General features: G+C 38.5%; 1 protein-coding gene across 2 annotated transcripts; it reads right to left on the bottom strand.

Annotated features, from left to right (window-relative positions):
• Positions 1–518: 518 nt before the first annotated feature.
• On the bottom strand, positions 519–25,996 carry UBQLN1 (ubiquilin 1). Of its 2 annotated transcripts, none has more exons than XM_030471027.1 (11): positions 25,669–25,996; positions 14,464–14,615; positions 10,804–10,919; positions 9,157–9,419; positions 8,182–8,340; positions 7,213–7,447; positions 6,587–6,729; positions 5,447–5,530; positions 3,861–3,976; positions 3,419–3,587; positions 519–1,687 (listed from the first exon to the last, which is right to left on the bottom strand). In XM_030471027.1, exons 1-11 carry the CDS (start codon positions 25,819–25,821, stop codon positions 1,532–1,534), a joined length of 1,746 nt encoding a protein of 581 aa, XP_030326887.1. In that variant the 5' UTR covers positions 25,822–25,996; the 3' UTR covers positions 519–1,531. The 2 variants fall into 2 exon arrangements, with proteins under 2 accessions (XP_030326887.1, XP_030326888.1); XM_030471028.2 differs by having other exon boundaries at positions 519–1,684.

Below are 25,996 nucleotides of genomic sequence, written 5' to 3'. Positions count from 1 at the left end.
CTGGTTTGGGAGCTTTTTTTGTTTGTGGTTTTGTTTTGTAGTGGGTTGGTTGGTTTGTTGGTTGGTTGGAGGTTTTGATGTTTTGGTTTTGGCAGGTTTCTGTTTGTTGTGGTTTGCTGTTTTTTGGTTGTTTCGTGTGTGTGTGTGTGTCCCCGAAAAAGGTTTATTCCACCCGTGTGTCCCCCCCCCTTCCCTCTTATTATTGTATTCTACTTTCACTTCAATTATTAAGCTGTTCTTATCTCAACCTGTGGTTTTTTTACCTTTTTTCCAGTTCTCCTTCCCATCCCACTGGGGAGCTGAGGGGGCATAGTGACCAAGTGGCTGCGTGGTATTAGTTGGCAGCTGGGGTTTTCCCAACACTTCTCTCCACCTCAGACTGAGTTGTTTACTAATCTTAGCCCAGAGCTGGTGAATTTTCCCAGAGTATTCCCAAAGCTTACATTCAAATGCCAACTCAGAGGATGGTCAGTCACCTTGAATTCTAGGTAATCACCAACTGCAAACACACAAGATGCTTAAACATTTTAATTCCTTTATTACCTGGGCACAAGAGAAGTAACTACCAATAAAATCCCAAAAGATATACTTTTTTTTTTTTTTTTACATGGTGGTTAAAAGCGATTAGAATATCTCATGACCGTGAAGGAAAGTAATGTTTCCAATTACAAACCAGTATGTGTTAGAATCATAATGGAATAAGCCAAAATGCCTTAGAAGCATTCCAGAGCACAAGGGCAGTGCCCCTTTAATTTGCACAATGATAAAGGTAATTCACAGTTAATGTTTGTGAATATTAAGACAATGTTACAATGCAAGTTTCTATACAGTTAGATGAAAAGAAAGAACCAGAACAGTAATTCTAATATATTGTAACTGAACTTGCTTAAGCATTTTTGCTGAAATGGTTACCTGAAGATTCTACACTAAAACGAAGTCTTAAAATATCCCCTGGATTTATGCATTACTTATAATCTCACTCTATGGCAATGCGTAAATCTCTAGAAATCAGCTGTCTCCGCTGTATATATTGTGTTCATACAAATTAAAGCAAAAAAGATGGTAGATTATTCAAGTGGTACAAATCTTTCAGCATTTTGCTAGCAAAAAATACATGCCAAGATCACAATAAGCAGTATTGGTACCAACAAACTGTAGCTTCAATTAATTTGCTTCCTTTTTAATTTGTATTCTACATAAATTACTACTGAAGGCTAATGTTTAAGTAGTAAATAAATTGGACAGTTGTAGGTCAGACAAAACTTGTTCACCCAACTATGAAAGCTGATATTGTTTAAAAAAAAAAAAAAAAATCACAAATAATGCAGAATAAAAGTGTAATGCATGCAAGAGTGAAAATGCATTGATTCCCACTGTTTGAAGAAAACTACTGCACTCCATCTTAAAATGCATCAGACTGATTTTAGTACAAGACAAACCCAAGAGTCAGAATGAAATAAAGCAAATATTTTAAAGATTTAAGAGCTGTTATCAAAAATAAATTACATTTTTTCAAGCTAAAGAAACACTGCTATGAAGGCTGGGAGCCAAGCAGCCTTTCAATGGCTGCATTGATGTCTCCTCCTGTTGCTATTAATGCTTGTAAGTTTGCTTCGCGGTTCAGAAAGCCCATTGCACTCAGCTGCTCCAGTTGTTGCTGAAATCGAACTTCTGGATTTTGTAACTGCTATGAACAAAATTTCAAGATATGAACATAACACATTCAGGAAAGTACAGGATTTAAACGTAGTTGGTTCTGCACCACTGTCTTAACTAACTTCTGACTACAGCTTTTTCAAGATCCCAAAACTATACTATCACATAAATTTAATTCACAATTGAATAATTTTTCAACTAGTCTTAAATTTTAAGAGTACCTACACTTACATGACACTCTTGAACTGCAGGAAAAGCTGCTTGTTTGACAAAAAAAGGATTAAAATTAAATTGGGTAAATTTATGTCCCATTAATAGTTTTCTTAAAGATATAAACAGGTATTTTTTAAAAATGAAACAAAGTTCAACCTCATAGTGTAGAAGAGCAACAATTATGATCATGTCACTGTCGGCAGTAGTGAACATCACAGGCTTTTTCTTTTCATTGACATAAAAATCACCCCTTTTTTAATGCTCCAAGTATTTGCTGATTAAAATTACCAAAATTCTAATTGTTAGGAAGCTTCAGTCTAAGGCTAACTGACAGCTGTGCTTTATGGGATGATCCTACTCATAGAAACTCATGGCAAAATTCTGCATGATTTCAATAGTCTGATCTTTAGTTCAGAGACCTTTCTGAATCAGAACACTGCAGGAAAATAATACACTGAAGTAATACTGAGAAGTCACTTTTTAAAATTAATGCATTGATTAACATACCAATACAAAACTTATGCAGCTACCACTAATTTTCCTTTTGTTCTAATTCAGTAGTTTTATACATCACAATACTACCAGTATTTTAAATATACATATGATTCCAAATCAATACATTGTAAAGATGTAACCTGAAATTTAAGAACTGCCCCCCACCCACTTCACCTAAGCAAAACTAAACAGAACATTGACTCAACAGTATAAGATTTGACAGCATAAATGAAAGTGTGTAAGAATATGGTTTCCTACACTCACACCCACTAACACTTTCTTGTGATTTGGTAACACAAGAAAAAAGGTCTGTCAGATCAGCAAGCAGAACTCACCCACCCTGTGGCAACAGAGGAGGAAAAAGCAGGAATGCCCCTTCCAACAGCAGCCTGCCATTACACTGGGTATGTACCACAGTAAGAATGCTGTTCCACACAGCACTCTTGAGAGTTAACAGCATGTCTCCTCTAAAGCCAGTCTTGCTCACCTCCCTGTAACTACTGGCATTCTGGAGCTCTCTGGAGGCACTTAATCCCACACAGTATGTTAACGAAATGCACTGCAGTCTGGACATGCAAGATGTCAGTGAAGCCATACAACAAATTCAGGCTCTAAATAACCAGGGTGTGGCTATTCCGAAGTGTGGGACAGAGGCTTGGTTACAGATAGAGAGTAACAGCCAGCAGTAAAGACAAAAAGCATAGAGGTAATTGTGTTCAATATGCTTAATCTTTTCTCCTGCCTGAGCCCTCACTTCTCTTGCCACTGAACCTTATCACCTCAATCTGCCTCCATCTTTCCAAGCATTTCAGAAATTCAAGGGTATGAAGATGACTGTATAAAAAACCAACTGTTCAGAGGACATGTTTTTCATTTTTTCCCCAGCATTTACTTGCACAGCTGCAACACTCTTCAGCCTCCTCTGCTCTCCTTTGATCAGATGCAGCCATGGAGCCCTCCCCTCAACTATCAGCCTCCTTTCTAGTTGTTTGCAATAACAACTTCAGAATTAGAAAAAAAAAAAAAAAAACCCTAGATTAGCAACATACTTTACCTGAGCATTTGCACCAGCAAGTGCCTGCAACATTTGCTGAACAAATTGCTGGTGGCCAGGTTCAGCAGTTCCTGATGCTGGACTTGTGTTTTCACTGGGAACAGAACTCGGTACAGTGGACCCTGTAGGAGTTCCAGTGCTTCCCAATCCACTTAAACCAGGATTAAATCTGCATAAATGACGAAAAAAGAAATACACCACTTGAATTATAAATACAAGTACTAGCTTGTCTCTTCTCATTTAATCACTGAGTAAAAATCCTGCCAAAGAGGGGATGACTATTTAAAGTACTGAGACAAGGACCAGAGTCATTACTGTTTAGAAGTGCATGGCAGGTAAAAGTTGTACAGATCTTAAAGCAAGTTTAGTTAAACTAAAGGCAGGAGAAGTAGTCTTTAATAAAAAAGAAGTTCTTGTCCAAATTTGGAAGACCGATTCTTACCCTGGTATAAGGCCCGGTGCTTCTGTTGCAAGTGTCTGCAAGCCCTGCTGAATCTGTAGCAAAGCCTGCATTGCTCTTGGGTTTGACATAGCTGATAATGTGTCAGGATTCTGCATCTAAGAAAAGGAGAGAAATATTTATATTCAGATGTTCAAAGCAGTTAATATTTATCTTCCTGATATCTAGAAGCCAGATAATAATTAAAAACATAGCTGGCAAAGTTCACTCAAATTTTAAAGAGGAAAACATTTTGGGTTCTCCAAAGAAAGCTGCTGCAACTATTTCAAGAAAATATTTGAATCACAACTTGCTGTCTTGATATTTGGAGCTGTTTTACAGAAATAGTGGCCCAACAATTTTCAGAGCACTCAGGTGTCTTGAGTCTTGTCTCTATTAATATTATTAATTCAAGCTGTTAGGTAGAAGCAATTCTTTCCTTGTTCTGGTGGGCAATTGCCCTTTATTGAAAAAGATGCCTTCCATTATGCAGAGGAACATTCCATGGTTTCCGTCACCCAAACCCCATAATATAAATGCCAGTAGATAAGCAAGGAAGTATGAGCTGCAATAGTGTCAACATTCTGAGAATACCCAGATATTACTTTACTTCACCTGCTAATGCAGCTGATCATCTGATCTAACATAGTGAATACAGCAGAGACTGGCTGGTGCAGATAAACCCCAAGGTAATATTGACAGAAGATACCCATAGGAAACAGACATGATTCCTACTGTGTCTTCATTAACTACCATTTATTCACAGATTTCAAAACATACATGTGGTACTAGCTTCTCAGATACTACTGAATCATCACAAAGCACTGGCACTAGAAAACACTCCAGCCACTCACGTGGTTGAAATAATTTAAACACTTCCTTCTGAACAACTGAACTTGCTACTGTAATTCATATATACATTAATTATTTTACTCACAGAAGTGTTGGTATGTAATGAGATCTTGGCAACACACCTTAACTCCTATTTGCAAGGACTGCCTAATGATGAAACTCATGCACTGGATTAAGTACTACACACTGTGGCAGATACCTGGGCTGCAAGCACAGCGTTGTTAAGAAGGGAAGACAATGGGAGGGCAATCTTCAGAGGCAAAAAACTTCAGAACCTACTTTTGAATTAGCTAATGACTTGGGTCTTCCAAGGTATGCTGTAAGATCTCTTTCACAAATATTTAAGGCAGATTTGAAGAGGTATGAGAAAAGCACAGAAAAATGTCATTCTAATGGTGGGAAAAATACCAATCTTTTTAATTTGCAAAACATGTCGTGTTCTCTAGTTGGTGTGCAGTGAGAACACTTACTTCTAAGCAAAGAAGCAAAAGCAAATCTAAGGTGTTTGTGCTAGCAACAGACAAAAATATCCACTAGAAATCAGGTATAGCTTGTGAAAGGGATGGAAACATTAAAAAAGAACTTATTATCAAGGGACAACCTAACTTCATGTCTAAAGCTAATGAGAATATACTACAGAATCTAACTTTTAGCCAAATCAAAGACAGACACCAGTTTATTGAAAATATTGCTCATTGACTTGCAGACAATTATTAACAGCTAGTATCTCATCTTACTTGCTGAAGGAAAGTTGGAAGTTGTTGTCTCATTTGCTCCTGGAGTTGAGGATTTCCAGCAAACAAAGGATTATTCAACATCATCTATGGGACAAAACAAAACATGGAAGGTTTTCTCAAAATAAAATATTTAACTTCAAAGATCAAACAATAAAAACCATTGCAGGGGCATTAAGACAACTACTTACATGGTAATAGTCTATGAAAATAACCTTATGGAATAATCATCATCTACTTCTCCTTTGCCCAAAACTTGTTACAAAACACTAGTCTGAACACATTGCAGTGTTTTTTTTTTGTTGTGTTTTTTGCTCAGTTAGTTGGTTGGGCCTTTTTTTTTTTTTGTGTGGAGTCTCTTGTTTGTTTTGTTGTTGTTGTTTTGGCTGGTTGGGTTTTAAGTGAATGAATTGCCAGACACTTGCCAAGACAACCTCGCTTGTATTACAAGAAAATACTTTTCTGCTCAGCCTCCTCTATAGATTTAAGTAATAGTTTCCCTGTAAATATCACCTGAAGTCAAGGATATTTTCCAAGTGGGTAATACAGAAGAGCTAACATTTTTTTAATCTCAGTTCAGGATTTTACTTTGGATATTACAGCTTTAAGTAAAATTCGAAAGCGGGTCTACAATACCGTTCATAAAACACCATCCATACTTTTACAGTGAGCACAGGTCACAAAAGAGAAGTTAAAACCAGAATGACACCTAGATGTGGCACTGACTACCCTCATTTCACTTCTCCCTAGCTAGTGGGGGTGTATATTTACTGGTAGATCTGCCTTAATCTACAACCAAAGCATTTGTTTTGTCTAGCTGGTTCTTATGCTGGGTCACAAGTTTAGGGCTGTACAAAACATACACAAACCTACAAGCTATTTTAGAAGCATGCCTGGCATGATGTCCAACTACAGGCTGACAAGCTCACTGCAATACATTGTTAAATATAAGTAGGTAATAACTTCAGTGAGTTAGGAATCAACATTAAAAACTGAGCTATTCACTAGAGACAATTGTTGAGATGTCAGCATAAGTGAGTATTTACTGTATCATAGATTCAACTCCCCTCCACCTCCACACCCCCCCCCCTTTTTTTTTTTATTTCAACACACACAATACATTACTACACCAAATGCATTTACCTGTACTGCAAGATCAGGATTCTGGCTTAATGACTGCATCATGCTTCTCATATAGGGTGCAGACAACATATTCTGCATAAGTTGTGGGTTTTCTGTTATCTGCTGTAATAAGCTCTGCATTCCTGGTGTGTTGAACATACCAGCTTAAAAAAAAAAAAAAAAAAAAAAAAAAAAAGAAAAAGAAGTCACAGACCACTTCACTAAACACCCTATCAGACAAATCAGACTTTGTTTCTAAGAGTTTTAGTCCCTGAAATGAACTTCAGTGTGGTTCTGCTTACACACACACATCTGCCCTAGAAGTTAAGACAGAGGCTATATCCAACAAGCAATCATACCAAGCATCCACATTATTAGCTGTTTTTACATTTGCCTCCAAACAAGAAAAATACTAATATTCATCTACAGATTCCCTACCTTTGTTATTTTAAGGCAAAACACAAGTACTGTTATAACTTAGTTTACTTTTCATGTTTGTTTTTCTACAGAGGACTTTGATACTAGTCAAATGTTCTACAAAAGTAAATAGCAACAAAAACTCTCAATCAAAACTTATTTCTAACAAGAGAATTATTTTAGCAAACTCCCATGTATGCAAATACATACAACTGCAATAACAAACACACCTCCTAGTCCCAGATTTGGTACAGTTGAGCTCTGTCCCGTACTGCCAGAGGTGCTATTTCCAGCACTACTACTGCCACCACTCTCACCAGTGGTGCTGGTGCTTGTAGAAGTCTGAGAGCTGGACTGAGGAGCCCAAGGATTTGGTAGAGGATCTCTATTTTCTGTACGAGATGGCTGACTGTCACCTCCTGCTGGTGCATTGCTTACTAAAGAAGCAAATGGGTTACCTCCAAACTACAGAGGAAGGAAAGCAAACATGTATCATCTATTAAAGCCAACCATTTTTATATCTGCTATAAATGGCAAGTTACCTTTCCAAAATTACACATGAAGATCACTGTTGATAGATCTTGACCAGTTATACTCACCATTCTACAGTAATTAATTGTGAATATTTTGAAAAGACCTCCAACACTGAGAGATACTAGCACCTCAAAAAAAGTAAAATCACATTTATTTTTGAAAGCAGTGTTGCTATTACACTGGTATTTTTATCACAGTAAGGTTACATCTTGCATACTGGTTTCCAATTTCAAAGCCTTTTTTATTCCCATCCTAGGTTCCAAGTTATTAAACACACCCTTAAAACAAAAATAAAAAAAAAAAAAAAAACCACAAAACAAAAAACCACACCAAAAACCCCACCAAAACCCCCACACATTTTCCTGGACCTAATAATTTTAAGGCAAAAATTCAAAAATTTAAAAGTATTAAAATTTAAGTAATATGGAAATTCATTAATCTTAAAATAGCTCCTCAAACACACAAAGCAGTATGTGTATTTATTTGAGCTTAGGAGAGCACAGAATTTTTTTAGATCTTTCCTCTCAAGAATAAGCAGCCACATAGTGACTTCAGGCATCAAGGAATGTTTTGTCAAGTACACATTTGGAAGTCTACATTACTTACATGCTTTTATTTTTAAGAAATACTTACTTTCAGTAAATTTCAGTGTAATCTTTTCTCACCTGTTCCTGTGCCGCATTCAACATTGGCTCCTGAATATCTGTGTACATACGTCGCAAGGCATTGTATCCACCTGGTATACTTTCAAGGTTGCTCAAGGCTCGGTCTTGGTTTCGCATCATCTCCTGCATCATTGCAGGATTTCTAGCAAGTTCCAGTGTCTAGGGAAGTATAACATTTACTCTGTATTAATAAGAAATCCATTTTAAAGTGAAAATGTCAGCATTTGGCAATATCTCAGTTACCACTGTCTAAAACAGTTCGAAATTATGATTAAGGCCAAATTAAGATGTCCGTTTAGTGGGAGCCAATCGAATTTGACATTTAGCCAGCATACTACTACAACTGTCACTATGCTGGCTGGGTCAGGAAGCACTTGGTTAAACAGAAGAAAAACCTTGAATGAAATTTTCTTTCCTCACCTCATCTTTTTAACACAACATACTCCTACCGTTTCTAACATCATTACAGCAGACACCCTACAATACAAACTTTAAAATAAATACCTACATTTTCAAAAGCATCTGTTTTTTGCTACCTTCTGCTACACAGCATATCTTGTAATCTACCACACATATATATCTTGTAACTTTAAAAGCACTCAGAGACAGTTAGACAACATGAAAACATATAGTATTTTGGAGAATCTACTCTGGGTAAACTCATTTTTGGCTAGACAACAGAAGGTTTCAAGTGCACATAGGGACATCCAACTCTAACCTCAGAAGACAGGATTATACAGGCTTCAATGTCTTTCAAAACAACACTACAGATTTTCTGAATTATCACTCTATTTCAGACATTAGCTACTAGAAATACAAACATCAGTTGCCTACAGCAACCTTTTATGGATTTTCTAACAAGCCTAAATACTTTAAGAATGTTTAAGCATTCAACTAAGCATGTCCAATTCCTGCTCTTTTGTTCAGTTACAGTAAAAACAAAGGTCATGAACTTACAGAGATCCTTCTACGTACCTGTCTCATTATATCTGGATTATTCAGCATGTGACTGATTTCTGGATTTCTCTGTATCAGTTGCTGCATTTGAGGGTTAGCCATAATTAACTGCCTCATCAGGTCAGGATTTGAAAGCATGCTCTGAACAAATGGATTTTCCATTATCTGAACCATCATTTCTGGGTTGGACATAAGTTGCCTTTGCATCTGATTTTGCAACTCTGAAAAGTTTGATGTATTTAAACCCAGGCTACTCAGACCTGCCAAACCTCCAAGGCCACCTTTAAGAGGATGAAAAGAAATACAATTGAACTTTCAGCTTCTAGTATACTTCGAATCTCATCAGGTTCTTTCTAAATACACAATACTTGAACATGTCCCACACTTCAAAATAATGAAAATGAATCGAAAGTCCATCTCTGCAGGGCTGTTAAGGTGTTATCCACTAAGACCCTGCTTCTTTAAATAAGAAGATACAGAAAAAAAAATAAATCCAAACTGCATCTGAAATATAACTTGTTATAATTGTAACAGCTTTTGTTCTCATTTTCCACAGCTAAGCAGCTAGGGATGTTTAAGTTCAGGGACCTTAGGTGTCGTTATCCCATCGTCCCCCTTGCCTTCACCTCTCCCTGGTAACGCTTTACAATGCATTTACAATAACCACTTATCTGTCACCTCTTGGTGAGACTATAACCAAGAGAGAAATCTCCCAATATGACTCATTCCCTAATTTAATTACAAGTAGAGCTCCTTTTCTTATTAATGTACCAAGAAATAATTATGCTTTGAATTCCCCTCCTTTGCCAAGTCCAAACAAAAAATTTCAGAAGGTACTAGTCAGTGTGAAGAACTGTCTACGCTCAAGAAAGCAACTGCTTACTATAGTTAGCTTTTCCAATTCTAGCTCTTCCTCATGCACTGAAAGCAAATGAGACGAAAAAGAACAAACCAAAACCCCAACTGTGATTATGGAAATAGATACTATTTAAGTCAATAAGACTGCAGCCTCTTTACTGGTGAAAGAGAGGACTGATAATGCTGTCAGACTTGGAACCCAAGAAATACTGAATTGTAAGATTAACACCAATTTTGTTACTTCTGTACCACATCTTGGCTTCATGTTACAGGTCCAGTTTCATCAATACTCTCCTCACAGGAACTTGAATGCCCTTTTAAGGAGTACAAGGACACTGGAAGGAGTTTCATTACCCATAGTTCCAGAACATAACATCAGCGGCACCTTACTGCTGAAGATGCAATGGCACAAGTCTGAAGTTTGCGGTGAAACACTGGAACAGGTTGCCCAGAGAGATGATAGATTTCCCATCCCTGGAAACATCCATGGTCAGGCTGGACTGGGCTCTAAGCAACCTGATCTAGTTGTCCCTGCTCACTGCAGGGGAGTTGGATTAGATGACCTTTCAAGGTCCCATCCAACTCAAACCATTCTATGATTCTACTGAAAATTAAAGAAACAGCTTTGCTCTGATAACATACTGATCAGAAACCTTGTACAATCAGTACCACAGATATCTATAATCAGTTTTTTGGGTATTGTGTTTGGGGTTTTTTTTAAGTTTGTCTATATTAGAATAAACTTCAGGGACAATTACCTGAATCCAAGAGGAGATACCCACCATGCTACTTAACAAATATTCTTACCCAAGCCAAAAGGGTTACTATTTGTTGAAGCTGGTGTTGAAGTACTACTGCTTGATGTTGATGTCGTAGCAGTACTCCCAGTGGAGTTTGCTTGTTGAGCTGGGTGGTCTTGTGATCTAAAAATGAAAGTTTAAAAGTTGCAAGTTTAACAAGTTAATTTAAATAATGCCATTAAATACAGGAATAGTATCATACTTGATAATCTTAATTTATATTTTGATTCTTCTCAAAAAAAAAAAAAAAGATATCACACTTATCTCTAGATGGCTTCCTATAACAAATCTCTCAGACATATGTAATGTCATCAGTTTTTCAGAACAGTAGTTTGAAACATTAAGAAAATGGATGGGCACCACTGCAGCCATTACGACCTTCTCACCCTATCCCTGAGATGCGCACAAAATGGAGTTTCCTCTGTCCTTACCTTGCTTTAAAGATCTTTGTTTTAATCTACTATACTCAAAAACTATTGATAACATGGCTGGGCCTCAAAGAAATAAAGCCTAACAAGACTTAATGTTGGGGTTATTTCATGCCACATCTTTAATGGCATGCCTCACTGAATGTGAAATTCAGTTAACATCTTATTTCATTAGAAGACAAATACCAGAATCTCAATAACCTTGAAGACTTCAACAACAAGTTAAAAATGTAAATACAGAAAGTTAAAGCCAGCATAATTCAGTACAGGCACTAAAGTCTGCCCAAGTCATATACTTACCAAACTTTTCTACAGCATAGGCATAAACACGGGTGCTGCCATGTAGTAAAAGAGTTCAAGGAACTGAGCTTTTGAAGAGAGGCCAGATTAGTTTTACACAAGAGAAAAGGCTGGTTTGAAACCCAAATCAGTTCTCCAATCTGGTCCAACAATCAACCTCAAATACCTGTATTTGCAGAACTACAGCATAAAACAACATGTAGAAACTATGAATTCAGACCTCACACAGACCTGAGGATTTGACAGCACACTATATTTTATACCTCAGAGTACCTTTCTGCTGCAGTAAAATTCTGTGCTTGTTTCACTAAAGCAAAGACCAAGGGAGAAAAAAAAAAAAAAAAAAAAAAATGAAAAATGAAAAAAAGGTGTTCTCTGACTCCAGGCTGAACAGAACCATAGAGAGAAACCATGACATAAAGCATCGGGAGAAACTCTGGGCTCCTGAGAAGAACAAGCACTAATATTGTAATATTAACAGCAACTGTGAACTTCAAGTACAAGATGACTACCATTAGCCAAGTAGCTGTAATTTCAGTGAGAAAGATTACAGACTGCATACTGACTGTTGATCTTCGGCTAGAGCTATTTGGTTTCCTTTAGTCTAGGAAACACATAAATCTTTCCTCCATAAAGTAAAATAAGCATAATACCCTATTTGGTTCTTCAACTGAGAAACTATTTTGAGGCAACTGTAGCTCTTCATGAAAGAGACAAGAAAGGTTCTTAAAGGAGGACAGAAAAAGTAAACAACACTGAAAACTTGCAGTTCATAGTGCTGCTACGGAAATTGGGGGTATATGCCCAGAAGATAATGTTTGGAGTCAAGTCTAACAGCCTCAGGTTTTTGAGTGAAATTCCTATGAAGTGCACATCATCTTTTACATACACTTTGCCATTATGCTTCCTCCTGTTACTTCTGAACAGAACACAGGTGCGGTCTTGGAACTTCATGTTCAGAAATACTCACTACCCATTGCTAATCATTCAGTACTACTCTGACACAGTATAGGCCAGGTTACGAGATTATACTTGAAATGTATCATTCTGGAAAATGTAGCACAGTAATAAAGTTATCATTTTTTAAACAAGGATTTGTTGGGATATATGAGGATTCCTATTTGAAAGTTACAAATTTAATATTGTTTAGAAGAGACAAGACCATCTTCAAATCTAGTTTTGGAAAAGAACTTTTGTTTGTCCACATATACAGCAGCAACAGTAGCAGCAACAGTCAAGAGAAAAGTAAATGGCTAAGTATAAAATAGTTGGGAGCAATCAACCTCGATATCCACAGCCAAAAATCAGCACTTGCCCAGCCACACCTAATGCTGTGCCTTTTGAGTCAAGCACAAAATTTGAGCATTTTAGTAAAAATAATATTGAGATGGTTGAGGGCAATGTTACACTTTCTCAAAAGGCAGTGATTTTCATTGACAAGTCTCTCTAACAGGTCTTAGGAGTGTATTTTTTGTTTTTATCAACAAAGCTTCGCACCCCTTGACATGGCTGGTGGCAATGGGGCAGCCCACATGGGAGACCCAGCCACATACCACTGTTCGCCTTTGCTTTTCTGGCTAAATTCTGATTCAGTCCTGCAGTTCTTTCTTAATTTGTTGGTCACATAAATGCATTTTAGGCAGCATCCATTGTCAGTTTTACTGTGCCTGAAGTTGTTGTGTAGATGTTTTGTGGCATCTCAGGGAAAATCTGGATATTTCCAGCATAAACAGGCAGATCTGGAAGACTTTAGGCACTTTATGAGCAGGGACTAAGCATATTGGTAGGATATTGTGTCCCTGCCTTGTGATAGGGGAGTTGGAACTAGACAATCTTTGGGGGGTCCCTTCCAACCCAAATTATTCTGTGATTCTGTGGAGGCTAGTAGGTGAAAACATGACTGCCTCATTTGAAGACAGGATACGTATATGCAAAGGGTCTGCAGTTTTTTGTCTGTACTTCCTTGTCGGAGACATGATTAAAAGATTCTGAAGATAATGGTAATACACTCTTCTAGAAATATTCAAAGAAAGTGGGACTCCAGGACAGACAATATAGTCCTGCCAGGATGTGAGCATGGAATTGAAGACATCAGTTTCAACAGATGCTTATGTTTAGTGCTAATGCTACTAACAGGTCTTTGTGATTTGGTAAGGCCTAGAAAGGGAAAGCATATTTCCTTTCTCTCCTGAGTTCCATGATCTTTCCTTCACCATCTGACATTTTGCCACTGGATGAGATCCTCACCAGAAACAGGAAAGACTTAAGCAGAATAGGAGCAAGAACACTTTTAGTCTAGGAAACTGTCATTGACTAGTCAAGATACATTTAATTGAGGGATATATTACCCTTGCCTGCTGAAAGGATTCTTCAATTGAGCCTTTTCCTTCTGGGCCCTACACAGCAGTAAGGCACAAATGGCATTGCTCAATTGCCACAACTTTCTCACCATCATTTTAAATTTGCCTCACCAAAACAAAAAACAAACAAACAAACAAAAAAATCTTTAAATCCAGGACTTTCTGTTCAACCAGATAAATTAGCTGTGCTAAAGCAGTTCTCTCAGAAATTTTCTTTCCTTGTTTTATCAAAACAGGAAGGATTCACTAGAAGTTTTCACACATGAAAAGAAAAGCTGCACAACAAAGCTACATATTACATAGAGCTAATATCCAAGAACTACAGAGTCAAAACAGCCAGCACTCAGCGCTAACACAAAAAAGATAAATAACAAAAAGCAAGAGACTTGTATTTTAAAATATTAATCCAATACAAGATAAACCAAATAAAAGAGCATTGTAATTTTCAGTCTGTTATTCTGCACCAAGTGTGACTAAGGAGCTGACTGAAATTAGGTTTGCCCAACAGACAGAAGTTCAGAATTCATTGTATTTTTACTTCTTAGAGGCAAATAGAAGATCACTTATCAGTAAGGTTACCTGTTTTGTGTTTTGATAACCAGGTGAACAGTGAGTCCATCGTGAATTCCATGCTGAGTCAAAGTATCTTGATCTTTCAAAATTTTTCCAGCAAATATCAAAACAAGCTGATCAATGTGGGACTTAAAACGCTTAGAGATCTCTTCCTTGAACTAAACAAAAAAGTTTAATATTATACATTTATGTAATTAAATACTGAACTGTAATTTTTTTAAGGATTTACGGACAAGCTATTTTGTTTGCATTTAATGTATTACTCTACTTGCACTGTACATTGTTTTACACAATCTAGAAACACTTACTTTTGTCAATCTTCTCTTCGTCCACAGGAAGATGAAAAAAAGATGAAAAACTTCTGAAATCAGAAGTTTTACATCTAGCTTACTACATATATAAGTGCTACTTACATATACACATTGCAAAGTATGTATATAACATACTAGTAAGTATACACTAGCATTTATATACACATACACACATATATCACAAGCCATCCATTGCTGAAAGACTGAGGATGCAATGTCACAAGTATAATAAATCTGTCTGTACTTTTACTGGAACTGAATAGAGAGTATCCTCCTTTTAGATATATTTTCACTGCCTTCCATGTGTCAAAACCAGCATTCCTTTTGACACAGACAAAAATCACCTCTTGAGTGGGTCTACTTTCTCATCCAACATATCACATAGCTACATGAAATGCAGTTGCAGCCCAGGACATGATGAAGAGCCAGATTCTTCAGCTGACCAGGAAATCACACCCCCATTTAAAACAACTGAACATGGAAGCGCACTTCTTGCCTTCCTAGCCGATAATAACCAGGTTATGCTTTGACTGAGATTTTATTATTTTCTAGAAAAATGCTCCTGCTGAAAGAAGAAAAAAACCAAAAACAAACACACAACACACCACAACAAAAACCAAACAAACAAAACCCACAAACAAAGAAAATCCCCAAAAAAAACCACAAAAATTAACAAGGAAGACAAAGAAAAACACTAACAAATTACTCGAATATAAGAAAGCTAGATAAATGTATTCAACAAGACTAGTCAGTAGGCTAAGTATTTTTAAAACAATCCCAGGTAGTTAGCAAGTCCTTCAGAAGTTCACCCTATTCAGCATTTTAAAATTAGGTTGACCATATTACTTTAAAAAAACAAAAACAAAAATCCTAGCGAATTCATTACGTATATGAAAATCTTAATTTTTCACTTAATTGCATTTTATAATAGGCAGGATTAAAAAAAAGTAAAATTCTACTGTATTATGCTTGAAGATGAGTCTCTAACTGAAAGGTTTGACAGTATAGGAAGAGAAAAAGAACATTTTTTTAAAAGAGAGAGAGTCTGAGAGAAAACAGGTTAAGAGTCTGTGTTTGGATAGGAGGCTGCCCTAGGTTAGTTAAAAGTCTACTCAGAGTTACAGTTCTTGGCAATATTTAGACATGCAAGTACTCCAGAAAGTCACTCTGTCCATTCCCTCCCAAAGAGGGTTACTTACCTGAATTATTCCTGACACGCTTATCTAGTCTGTTTCCTGAGGTCCCCAGTGACTTTCTTCTAAGAAACCCATTGTGCTGTTTCACTATCCTATTTCTTCATTGTCCTGCCCGCAATGGACAACGCAAACAGACTGTTCTCCTTAGAATAAAGGGTTGCAGTAAGGATAATCTTTCCTTGATTAGCCTAATCAAGGAAAGTTTTCTAATCCGCTTATTTCCACCACTCTTTGAATTTTCAAATCCAATTTCTAAGTGTGGGGCTCAAAACTGGCCAAAATACTCCAAACCACTTCATATCAATACTTAGTGGAACAACAGGATAAACCCCACGTGCTGCAAGCTATATTCCTATTTAAAAGAAAAAGTGAAAAATCCATGCAGGAAAATAGTCATGTAATAATGCTGACTTATTTAACAGCTATAAACTCTAGATCCTAGTTTGCAGAGCAACTGTTCTGGCAGTTGCTTCCTATTCTGCATTCTTCTAGTTAATTATTCTCAAAATGCATTCCAAAGTAACATAAAACCAGCAGAAATACTCACAATTTGGTATGAAGATAATGCATAAGAATCAAGGACTACTATACTGTCCCAAACCCAAGAGTAATGTCATTTACCCAAACTCATTTATTATCATATTTTTCACAATATGCTGTGACAGCGAGGTCCGCAGCTTAATTCTCATCATATTACAGCTAATGCTGTAAACAATTTTCATAGAATATCTCAAGTTGGAAGGGACCCAACTGCACACTCCTTGCAGGATTACCTAAAACTAAAACATAATACTCAGAGCATCATCCAGACGCTCCTTGAACTCTGACCAGCTTGGTGCTGTGAGCACTTCCCTGGGGAGCCTGCTTCATTGACCAATCACTCTCCCAGCGAAGACCTTTTCCTAATGATCAGTCTGAACTTCCCCTGATGCAGATTCATTTCATTTCCTTGCATCTTATTGCTGGTCATCAGAGAGAGGGGATGAGTACCTCCCTCTCCACTGCACCCCTTGAAGAAGTCGTAGGCTGCCATGAGGTCACTCATCAGCCTTCTCTTCAAGCTGAATAAGCCAAGGCGCTTAATTAGCGCTAGAAGCTGCTAATTACCCATAAGGTCAAACAGTATCTAATGTTAGTAGTATATAAGCATTGAAGACTATACCTTTTCCTTACTTGCATGTAAGGATATTTAGATGATCTGCAAAACCAACACTACAGTAAGACACGAATGCAACAGCCATTAAAATGCAACAGTGTAGCAGAACTCCCAAAACAACCTCTATAGCAACATATGTGCATGATCCGAACGTGCAATAGATCTCTTTCCAGCCACAATAATAAAGCTGTCAAGAATACCAAGCCAATTTTGTCTGAGGCGTGTTTACATAAAAAGCCTAAGATGCAAAAAAAGAAAAAAAAAAAAAAAAAAAAAAAAGAGTCAAGTCTCTCCATCAGCTTCACCTGTCTTCAGCACAACCTTGGAACTTCTGAAATGACAAGGCATAAGCAGGACAAAGCCCTCTGACACTTCCTTCAAAGACTACCACATAAAAATCTAGGTTACCGGGCAAGATACTTCGCTGATGAGTGTCAATAGTCAAAGATACCATTAATAACAGATTAGGTCCACACAAATTATTTTTCTGCTGAGGCAGAGGGAAGAGAATCATCTATACATTTGTAAAACAGAGTCCCCAAAACGTTTTCAGTACATGTGGGTTTGATTTTTTTATTTAGAACTCAAAAGATGAGCAAGTTATCCTCCAGCATCACTTGACCTCTGCCAATATTGGAAGATGATTAGCCTTAGGCTGGAGTTTGGCACAAGTCACTACCGTTTGCACTGTCAAATAAAGTCAAGGAGAGTGGAAGAGAAGGCTCTTTACCACCCTTTGGGGGCAAACACCTATCTTCAATATTTTCGGCCTCTCACTGCTAATGGTAACTGCACTGCAAGGTCACTTCCCCACAGTAAAGGGGAAAGTCCAGAAGCTTCGTTAAATTCAGACAGTGAAAGGACAAAAGAAATGGCTGGCAACTACATTCTTACTCCCACAGACCTTTTCTGTGTAGTCTTTATAGGACTCCCCACCACTCTTACTGACAAGAAAGAATTTGGGTGATAAGATGCTACTGCACTATGATAATGAAAGACAGCATTAACAGTGAAGACAACTACGTCAATTTTCCTTAAAGAGAACTGTAAACATCGATCTAGTGTGTATGTTTAATTTGAGGTGCTACATAATCAACAGCAAAGCAAATAAAGGAAATGAGATTCTGATGATGGGAATTAACACATACATAGGCAGTTGTAAGAAAAATAACTTTGGTATTGTTTAAATCTTCAGTTCGTACAACCAAACTAAATAACACTATCAGTAAATTACAGTTAAAATATTTTGTCACGTGGGAAAAGCAAACACAGAGGGAGTTCGAAGTGTCACTGGCTAGAAATTATAAGCATTTCTGTCCAATTCTCCCACTGCACTGGCTCTTTCTTTTTACCAACATGTAACACTCCAAGCAATGGTTTGAACTGACTTGCTTTACTGTTCTAAAATACAAGTCTTACTTCATTGTAATACTAGGCACTGTGATATTACAAAGATGTTCAGTTATAGCCGAGCATCGAACAGGACTTGAAGTTGTAAAAATGTTTCACCATGCCTAATGGCTAGCATATTCACAAAAAAATAGTTCATTGTACTCCTCTAGTAACTGAAAGAAAAATAACATAAAATTATGATAATTTTAGTGATTATTTTTAGACAAATCGGTGGAGAGAAACACAATAGGAATCAGACTGAAACACAAGATTGACAACTAGACAGAGGACTAGTTTCCCTATGGAGAAGAGGAGAAAGCATTCTTATCGGAGTGAATTAATTCAAGGTCACAGCCTCCTCAAAGCATGGCAACTTTTGGCGTGAATTAGAGAAAATCTAAAGCTAGCCTTGTTGAAGCCCTTTGCCCACATTAGCATTTTACCTCAAGTTAACTTGTTTCTACCAAGTTTTTTAGTTTTTAAAGGACAGGAACAATGTAATCTTTCACACTGGAACATGCACAGGTTTGTTAGCTGAACACCAGCCCTTCTTGTTTACACTCTTAATTTCCATGCCAAATATCCTCACCTTCAGACAACTTTAAAAAATTCAGCCCAATATTCTGCTAGCAAAACTTGGCTTTTTTTGCTCCACGTTAACACAAGAAAGACTCCACAAAGCAAGTTAGGACTTTATTATACCTGCTTATCTTGATTGTCTCTGAAGGTTTTAGTAAGGTATGCATGGACACCACAGTGTTGATGCCCAGTGCTGAACGAATGGATACTTGCACCTGAGCTAAAGTAAACATTTTGTCACTTAACAAAGCAAATGTCTGAATACACATGAAGTAGAACAGCTAAGACACTGTTTTGCCCTGTCACTTTCCACGGCAGATCCATACTTTAAACATTAACCAATTAACATCTGACAAGTTGCCTGGGAAGGGCCTGGTAAAGTTATTCCGGGCAAAGCAAAAATCTTAACACGTAAACTGTCCTTTGACATGTTTACCACCATATAATGATTCAAAAGGTTTTGCTGACTCATTCTATGATCAAAAACTGCAACTGTAATAATATTACTATCCCTTCACTCAACAAACAGGTGTGCAAAAGTAATAAAAAGAGGAAAACAAGTTAAATATATTCCCAAATCTTCTCAGCCTTGGCTTAGTAAGACATTTAAAAATTACACTAACAGTCTGAAAGAAGCCTCAGGGAATTAGCATCCAATTCCCACTGAAAAGTAACAGAATACAGGCTCCTAAAAACTGCAACTGCTTTTGAAAATACTACGCTACAACAATAAAAAAGCAAAGTTGCTGACTCTCCCTACACGACACAGTCGTGGATGACATGGAAGCAAAGGTTCCATGCCATCTACACTCAAAGAGGGCTGGGCTTTATGTTCCCAGCAGTCACTCAGTTCTATTACAAAGAAAGGTTTTCAAATCACATTACGTTGTTCACCACTGGTGTTTCAACTGCCTTTCCTATTAACACATATAGTTTAAAGTGTATTAGCTGGAGTCTAGTCTTACACCCACACCCAGCAGTTTCAACAGAAGCTGATTTTGATGAGCTCCAGCTTCCTTTTATACAATAAATTAATGGCTATGGGTCTTCTTGACCCAAGTAGTAAGGAATCAAACGCACTCATGGCTACGCAACCACTGACAGCTGCGATCTCCTTTCCAGATGAATCACACCTGGTAATCTTATAACAGTGACTTAGAGTGAACCAGTTAAAACAGAGTTTCACTGCACAATTCTTGGACACTATACACAAAAGGGGACAAGAATTCATAGTTTCAAGCATAAAAGCACTTTTGGCCTAAAGCTATGGCTTGCTGCAGGTAAAGTATAGCTAGAACACGCACCCAAAGTTAGGCTTCTTTATAAGCATATTCTGTCTTTCACAACTCAATGGAATTACTATCTTCCTGTGTCCTTGCCAGTGAGCCATGCTAGTTTCAAGATCAAATTATTTCCCCAAATCTCTGCTACCAAACTCAAAAAACTCATCTCAAGAAACAAATCCACATTCTTTCTGAGCTTACAAGGCTAGTAGCCCATAAAGGAAAACTGCAGCAGTGCAACTTAGTGGAAAGGGCTCAGGATTTGTGTTCTAGCCAGTTTTATCCATTGCAGGCATCCTTCAGCAAGCCACTCCACTCCTCCATGCTTTGACTTAGAAGAAATGGTTACAAATATTTCCCTTCTCCATAAAAGGACTTTGCAATCTACCAGTGAAAAGTGTTGTACTTGCAACAGAACTAGTCTGTTCCCTAGCACATTGGAGAGACTGGAAAAGGACAGAAAAGGATTATGTGTAAAATGGGATTTTTGCAGTAGAACTCATTTTTGGGAATCTACCCTGTACTTACTTTTTCAGACAGCATAAGGTGTTTTATCCTTCAACTTAACCGGGAGGAGCTTGAGCAACATCCATTTTTCCTGAGGAAATACTGAGATGCAAGTTACTACTGATAGTATAATTTCTTCTCATCCGACCTTCCAGGTAAGAATCTTTAAATAGCTTGACTTTAGCAAGTTTTAAATTTAAGGTAATACAGAATATAACAAGTGGACTACAGATATAATGGCCAACATTCTTTTTAGCCTGACAGTGCTAGGGAACAATTAACCCCATCTACAGGAAGTCTAATCAAAAGCATTTTTCACCATGTATGCCCAATTCTTAAGATTTTGACCTAAAACTATTTCCAGACAGTGACCCTCCTTACATAGCCAAGGCTTACAGTCACTAAACTGAGATATTGACTGGGCTCTAAAATAAGTATCTTACCATAACATCTCCACCACAGCTGTTCATGCATTAGGGTTTTCTCTGCTGTTGGCAATATTGAACTGTCAGAAAAGTCAATATACCTTCTTTCGAAGATTTTTATTCCGACAAATAATCATCTAACATTGCTCTAAAACAATTTTAATCAAGTTTCCAAAATGAGGGGAATAAAAAGCTTATGAAACATGAATAATCACAATAAACTGCAAGGTGAACTCTCAAACAGACGTGTTTCGATGCACTGAGACATAAGATGATGGAAAACCTAATGCTAAACAATTAATATACTCAAGTGCCTTAGCGCCAACAGAAAGCTAACTCATAATCCTGGAAAAGAACAACAAACTGGACTCCGGTATCTAGTTTCAACCTAGTTTCAATGGTTGTACCATCCGGTAATCCCTTGACTACAGAAAAAACTGAGACAGAATTGGATTAAGTGAATTGAAATTAAACTGTTCTTACAAAGTAAAACATTACATAAAATATTAAAGGCATATGCATGTTAGGAAAGATGTTTCACTACCAAGTCACCCAATGATCCTCTTAACATCTACGCCTGTGTGATCCTCGTAAGCAGAACATTACCCATTTGGGATCAGGAAAACTAGGCACAAACCTGAAAACCTGGATTTATGGATTTAAGGTTTCAAGCATAAACTGTACTCTTATTTGTAATCAGAAAATACAACTTTCTGAGATCTCCACTTGACAAAAAGTAAAGTCTCAAAAGAATGTATATATTTAGACATCTAATTCCAGGATTTTTATTTATAGTTGTGTAGTAGAGAAAGCACAATATTTACATGTTCATTTAGTTTAAAAAATATAGTATAAGGTGCTAGATAGGCTATTACTGAAAACTGAAAAACATTAAAGAGGAATTCCATGAAAAGGTTGATGTTAAATAAAGATGGGGGGTGAGGAGGGAACCCCCAAACCTGCAAAAGAACCAAATCTGTTTCCTGTGGAGCTAAACTCAGTTTTCTTAACTTTTCCAGACGGATGTTACTCTGAAATTTTCAGATAATCACAGGATTGACAACAACTATCTACAAGGACTGCAAGCTTCTAAAATTATTTGTGCAGATTTGCTATATCCACTCTTTGTTGGCTTAACAGTCAAAAACATACAGCAAGGCATGTTACTCTGTTTCGCAGCTGTAATGTTCACAGAATGTGCAACTTGGTATCTTGCAGTCTGCACACACATTGGTGGACAGTAACTCTGAACCAGTTACAATAAAGTCTTGAACACTGCAAATGTCACACTTGGCATTAAAAGCAGCACACCAAATAAACCAAAGGTGGGAATAAATAATAAATAAATACAGTTTTACTGAGCTAAAGTGTCAGCACCATCAGCACCAGCTCAAGTCAGCAGGCTTACAGGTATTCATCTTTACACACCATGTGTTCATGAAGTCTTTGCACAGAGCAAAAGATCAGTATCATACCCAGTCAAGAAAGCAAATATTTGGTCCTTGACCTAATACTAAGCCAAACTGGGCTAAGCACAATCACGAAAAAACGACAGATGGGGGGGTACTTGCAATCAACTGACCTCCCCGAGCAGCTTTGTACTTGAAGGTTATTTTCCATTCCAACCTGCCTACCTGATGTCCTAGCTGCACAACACAGGATCAGCAATAACAAATCCTATGTTGCTGAAGTCTTCCAACATCAGGGGGGAAAAAGGAAATCTTCCTTGACTTAGGACAGTTGCAAATCTGATTTACATTAATGGAACAACATAAAATATGCTTTACGCAGCCCTAAATTTGGCCCTGATGACCCAGAATATTTACCTAAAAATGTTCATGCTCTTCCTAGATGGCATAACTATTTCAGTTTAAGACAACTGCTTATTTGAAAACCTGGCAGCCCCACTGGTGTTCGCATTTGAAGCAATCTTTAGAAAGTAAAATATTTCCTAGAATTCACCCCTTAAGTAAATCTGTTCCTAATTCCTGAAGGACCCAAACCAAAGGCAGACCGCTTTTCAGGACAAATGCAATCCTCATGTTAGGTCCAGCGAATGAATCTCTTTCAAAAAAAAAAAAAAAAAAAAAAAAAAAAAAAAAAAAAAAAAAAAGAAATCCACAAACAGCCCAAAACCTGCAAAGACTTTTTCAAAAACTGCATTGACACTGCTCACAAATCTGTGAGAACAGAGAAGTGAAAAGCACCCCTTTCAGGCTGAGATTGCTGGGAAAGCAGTTGACAACATTAAAAAGCAAACGCAGTCATTTTACCTTTGGGAGAAATGCCTAGATTAAGCTTGCAGAGAGAGTAGCTGATAGCATACAATACTCCAACTGCCGAATACCATCGAAGACAAGAGAGTAGGCTCATCCCTTTGGCAGAAGGAAGGAAGACCTCAATGAAACTTATGTCTGGAATATTTAACCCAAATGCTGACATAAAACCCTGAATCTGAAACAGACCAAGAGTAAAAACGTGAAAGAAATATCAGCGTTTTTTCCCTTCACAGCAACTAGGTGGAGCAAGAGTATGATATTCTAGCCAAGATGCTGGCACTGCATCTTGGCTAGATACACTTAGGAATCTTTTCTTCATCTTTCTTATCTTCCTCTGATAACCACACAGTGTTATCATGTTTTTGTCTGGCATAGAGTTCTTTTTCTTCTTAGTAGACAGTACAGCACTGTGTTTTGGCTTTAGTCTAAGAACAATGCTGATAACACACCAATTGTCGCAAAATTAGTGCTTGTTCTAAATCCAGGACTTTTCAGCTTCTCATCCTCCAATAGTGCCCGGAAGCCGGGAGGGAACACAGGAGAGTTAAACCGAAGTAGCCCAAGGGGTGTTCCATACCACAGAACGTCACAGCCAGTTAGAAACTGGGGGCAGTTGGCCAGAAGGGGCCAGTCGCTGCTCAGGAACAAGCTGGGCATCAGTCAAAGGGTAGTGAGCAACTGTACTTTTTTTCCTGGGGGCATGGGGAGGAAGGAAGGGGGACAGAGGACAGACAGACGACAGGGTTTATTCATATGCCACCACCCTCCCCTCCATTTCCTATTATATTTTACTTTTATATCAATTATTAAACTGTTCTTATCTCAACACACAGGTTTTAACTTTTTTCCCAATTCTTTTCCCCATCCCCCTGGGGAGTGAAGGGGAATAAGCAGGCAGATGAGTGCTACTTAGCTGCTGGCTGGGCTGAAACCACAGGTGTCTTTCAGCTCATCCACAAAGGAATGACTTCAAGCTCTGTACCTAGATACCTGTGGCACTGTCGCACATGTAACAGGTCTGCAGCTACCAGCCATATCAAAAAAAGTTATGTTAAACTGAGTTGCCACATTCAGAAACATTTCAGAGAAATTTAATGAAAAGTTAAGTAAGCTCTGAATCTCCTTCAAACTTCGATTTCTGGAGTATTCTAGCACAGTAATTTCTACATCCTTCACAAGGAGGAGACTGGCTTTACAGAGCCTCTACCTTACACTTTGAGCATCCCTTTTTTATGATTCGTATCTTTCTAATCCAATTAAATGAAATTCTAGTCAATACTTGCTTGGAAAGCCTCCAAGAAAAACAGAAGAGTTGCAGGAAATACAGTGGATGATTCAGTAAGTGTCACTGCTTCTGTTGAGCCATAAGCACCATGGGGCACAGACTTTCACAGGAACACAAAAAAGACCCTAATAATTCGGTTACCCTTCAGTACCCCCATGCCAAGTACCATATCAATAATTAGCACATTTAAGTACAGCCAAAGGTGCACTTTCTCTGTACTGCAAATTTAACAGCATGAAAACAAAACTTCTCTAAAACAAAGAGCTCTCTGCACAACCTACCGGCTGTTTTAAAGTCAGTTTAGAGAAAGATAACCATGGGCAACACAGCACTGCGACACAGGTGACTGCACACGTTTTCTATAGTCATGCTAGCTAGCCAGGCAGCCTCCTGCTAGCAGACTGAGTCAGTTCGACAGGACAACTCACAGTTAGAAAGCGAGCTACAGTCACCTCCCGGGCCGGCTGTCAGCACTGCAACAGGGAGAAGATGGGGAGAAGCTGATGAAGCCGGAGGCTTCTTCCCTACCCCCGCTAGCCTCAGATGGCAGCAGTCCTCTCCCGGGCCGGGATCGGCCCTAGTACTCGCCCAGCAGCGCCCAGAGCAGCCCGGGCGAGCAGGAGCTGCTTTGTCACCGGGAAGGGCCCTCGCCCTACGACGCTGGAGGCGGGAACCGCGGGCCTGGGCTCTCCTGCCGGGCCGCGCTCCACCCGTACCCGGTCCTAACCGCGGCTAGGCTACTCCCGCCAGGCCCCCCGCTGCCCGTCCCGGACCCCAGCAGACCCCGCTGCCCCTCACCTGCCGGATGCTGCTGGTTTCAGACACGGCGAATTCCTCTTTCTCTTTGGGCGTCTTCACAGTCACTTTGATGATCCGCGGCTCTGCGGCGCTCTGGCTCGGGGAGTCCGGGGAGCTGCGACCCCCCGCGGGGCCGTCCGCACTCTCTGACATGGCAGGAAGGAGCGGGAGACCTGCCCGGCTGCGGGCGGCTGGCTGCGGGCGGCGAGGAGCCGGGCTCGGCTCGGGTCTGCTCTGCGATCCGCTCCCTCCGCGCCGCGCTCACAACACCGGCTCGGCAGCAGCGCGCGGAAATAACCCGGCCCGGCTGCGACGCGCGATGATGACG

The sequence above is a fragment of the Strigops habroptila genome, chromosome Z (genome assembly GCF_004027225.2).
Source record: "Strigops habroptila isolate Jane chromosome Z, bStrHab1.2.pri, whole genome shotgun sequence".
NCBI classification, from domain to species: Eukaryota; Metazoa; Chordata; class Aves; order Psittaciformes; family Psittacidae; genus Strigops; species Strigops habroptila.
The sequence above is the reverse complement of the archived record's forward strand: the minus strand, read 5'-3'. Positions and strand labels throughout refer to the sequence as shown.

Excerpts from the sequence above, each read along its gene's own strand:
- UBQLN1 (XM_030471027.1), bottom strand. The coding sequence starts at position 25,821 with ATGTCAGAGAGTGCGGACGGCCCCGCGGGGGGTCGCAGCTCCCCGGAC. Across the intron at positions 14,616-25,668 it reads AAACCAGCAGCATCCGGCAG|TTCAAGGAAGAGATCTCTAA; the intron begins GTGAGGGGCAGC and ends TTTTTTGTTTAG. Across the intron at positions 3,588-3,860 it reads GCACCGGGCCTTATACCAGG|ATTTAATCCTGGTTTAAGTG; the intron begins GTAAGAATCGGT and ends TCATTTATGCAG.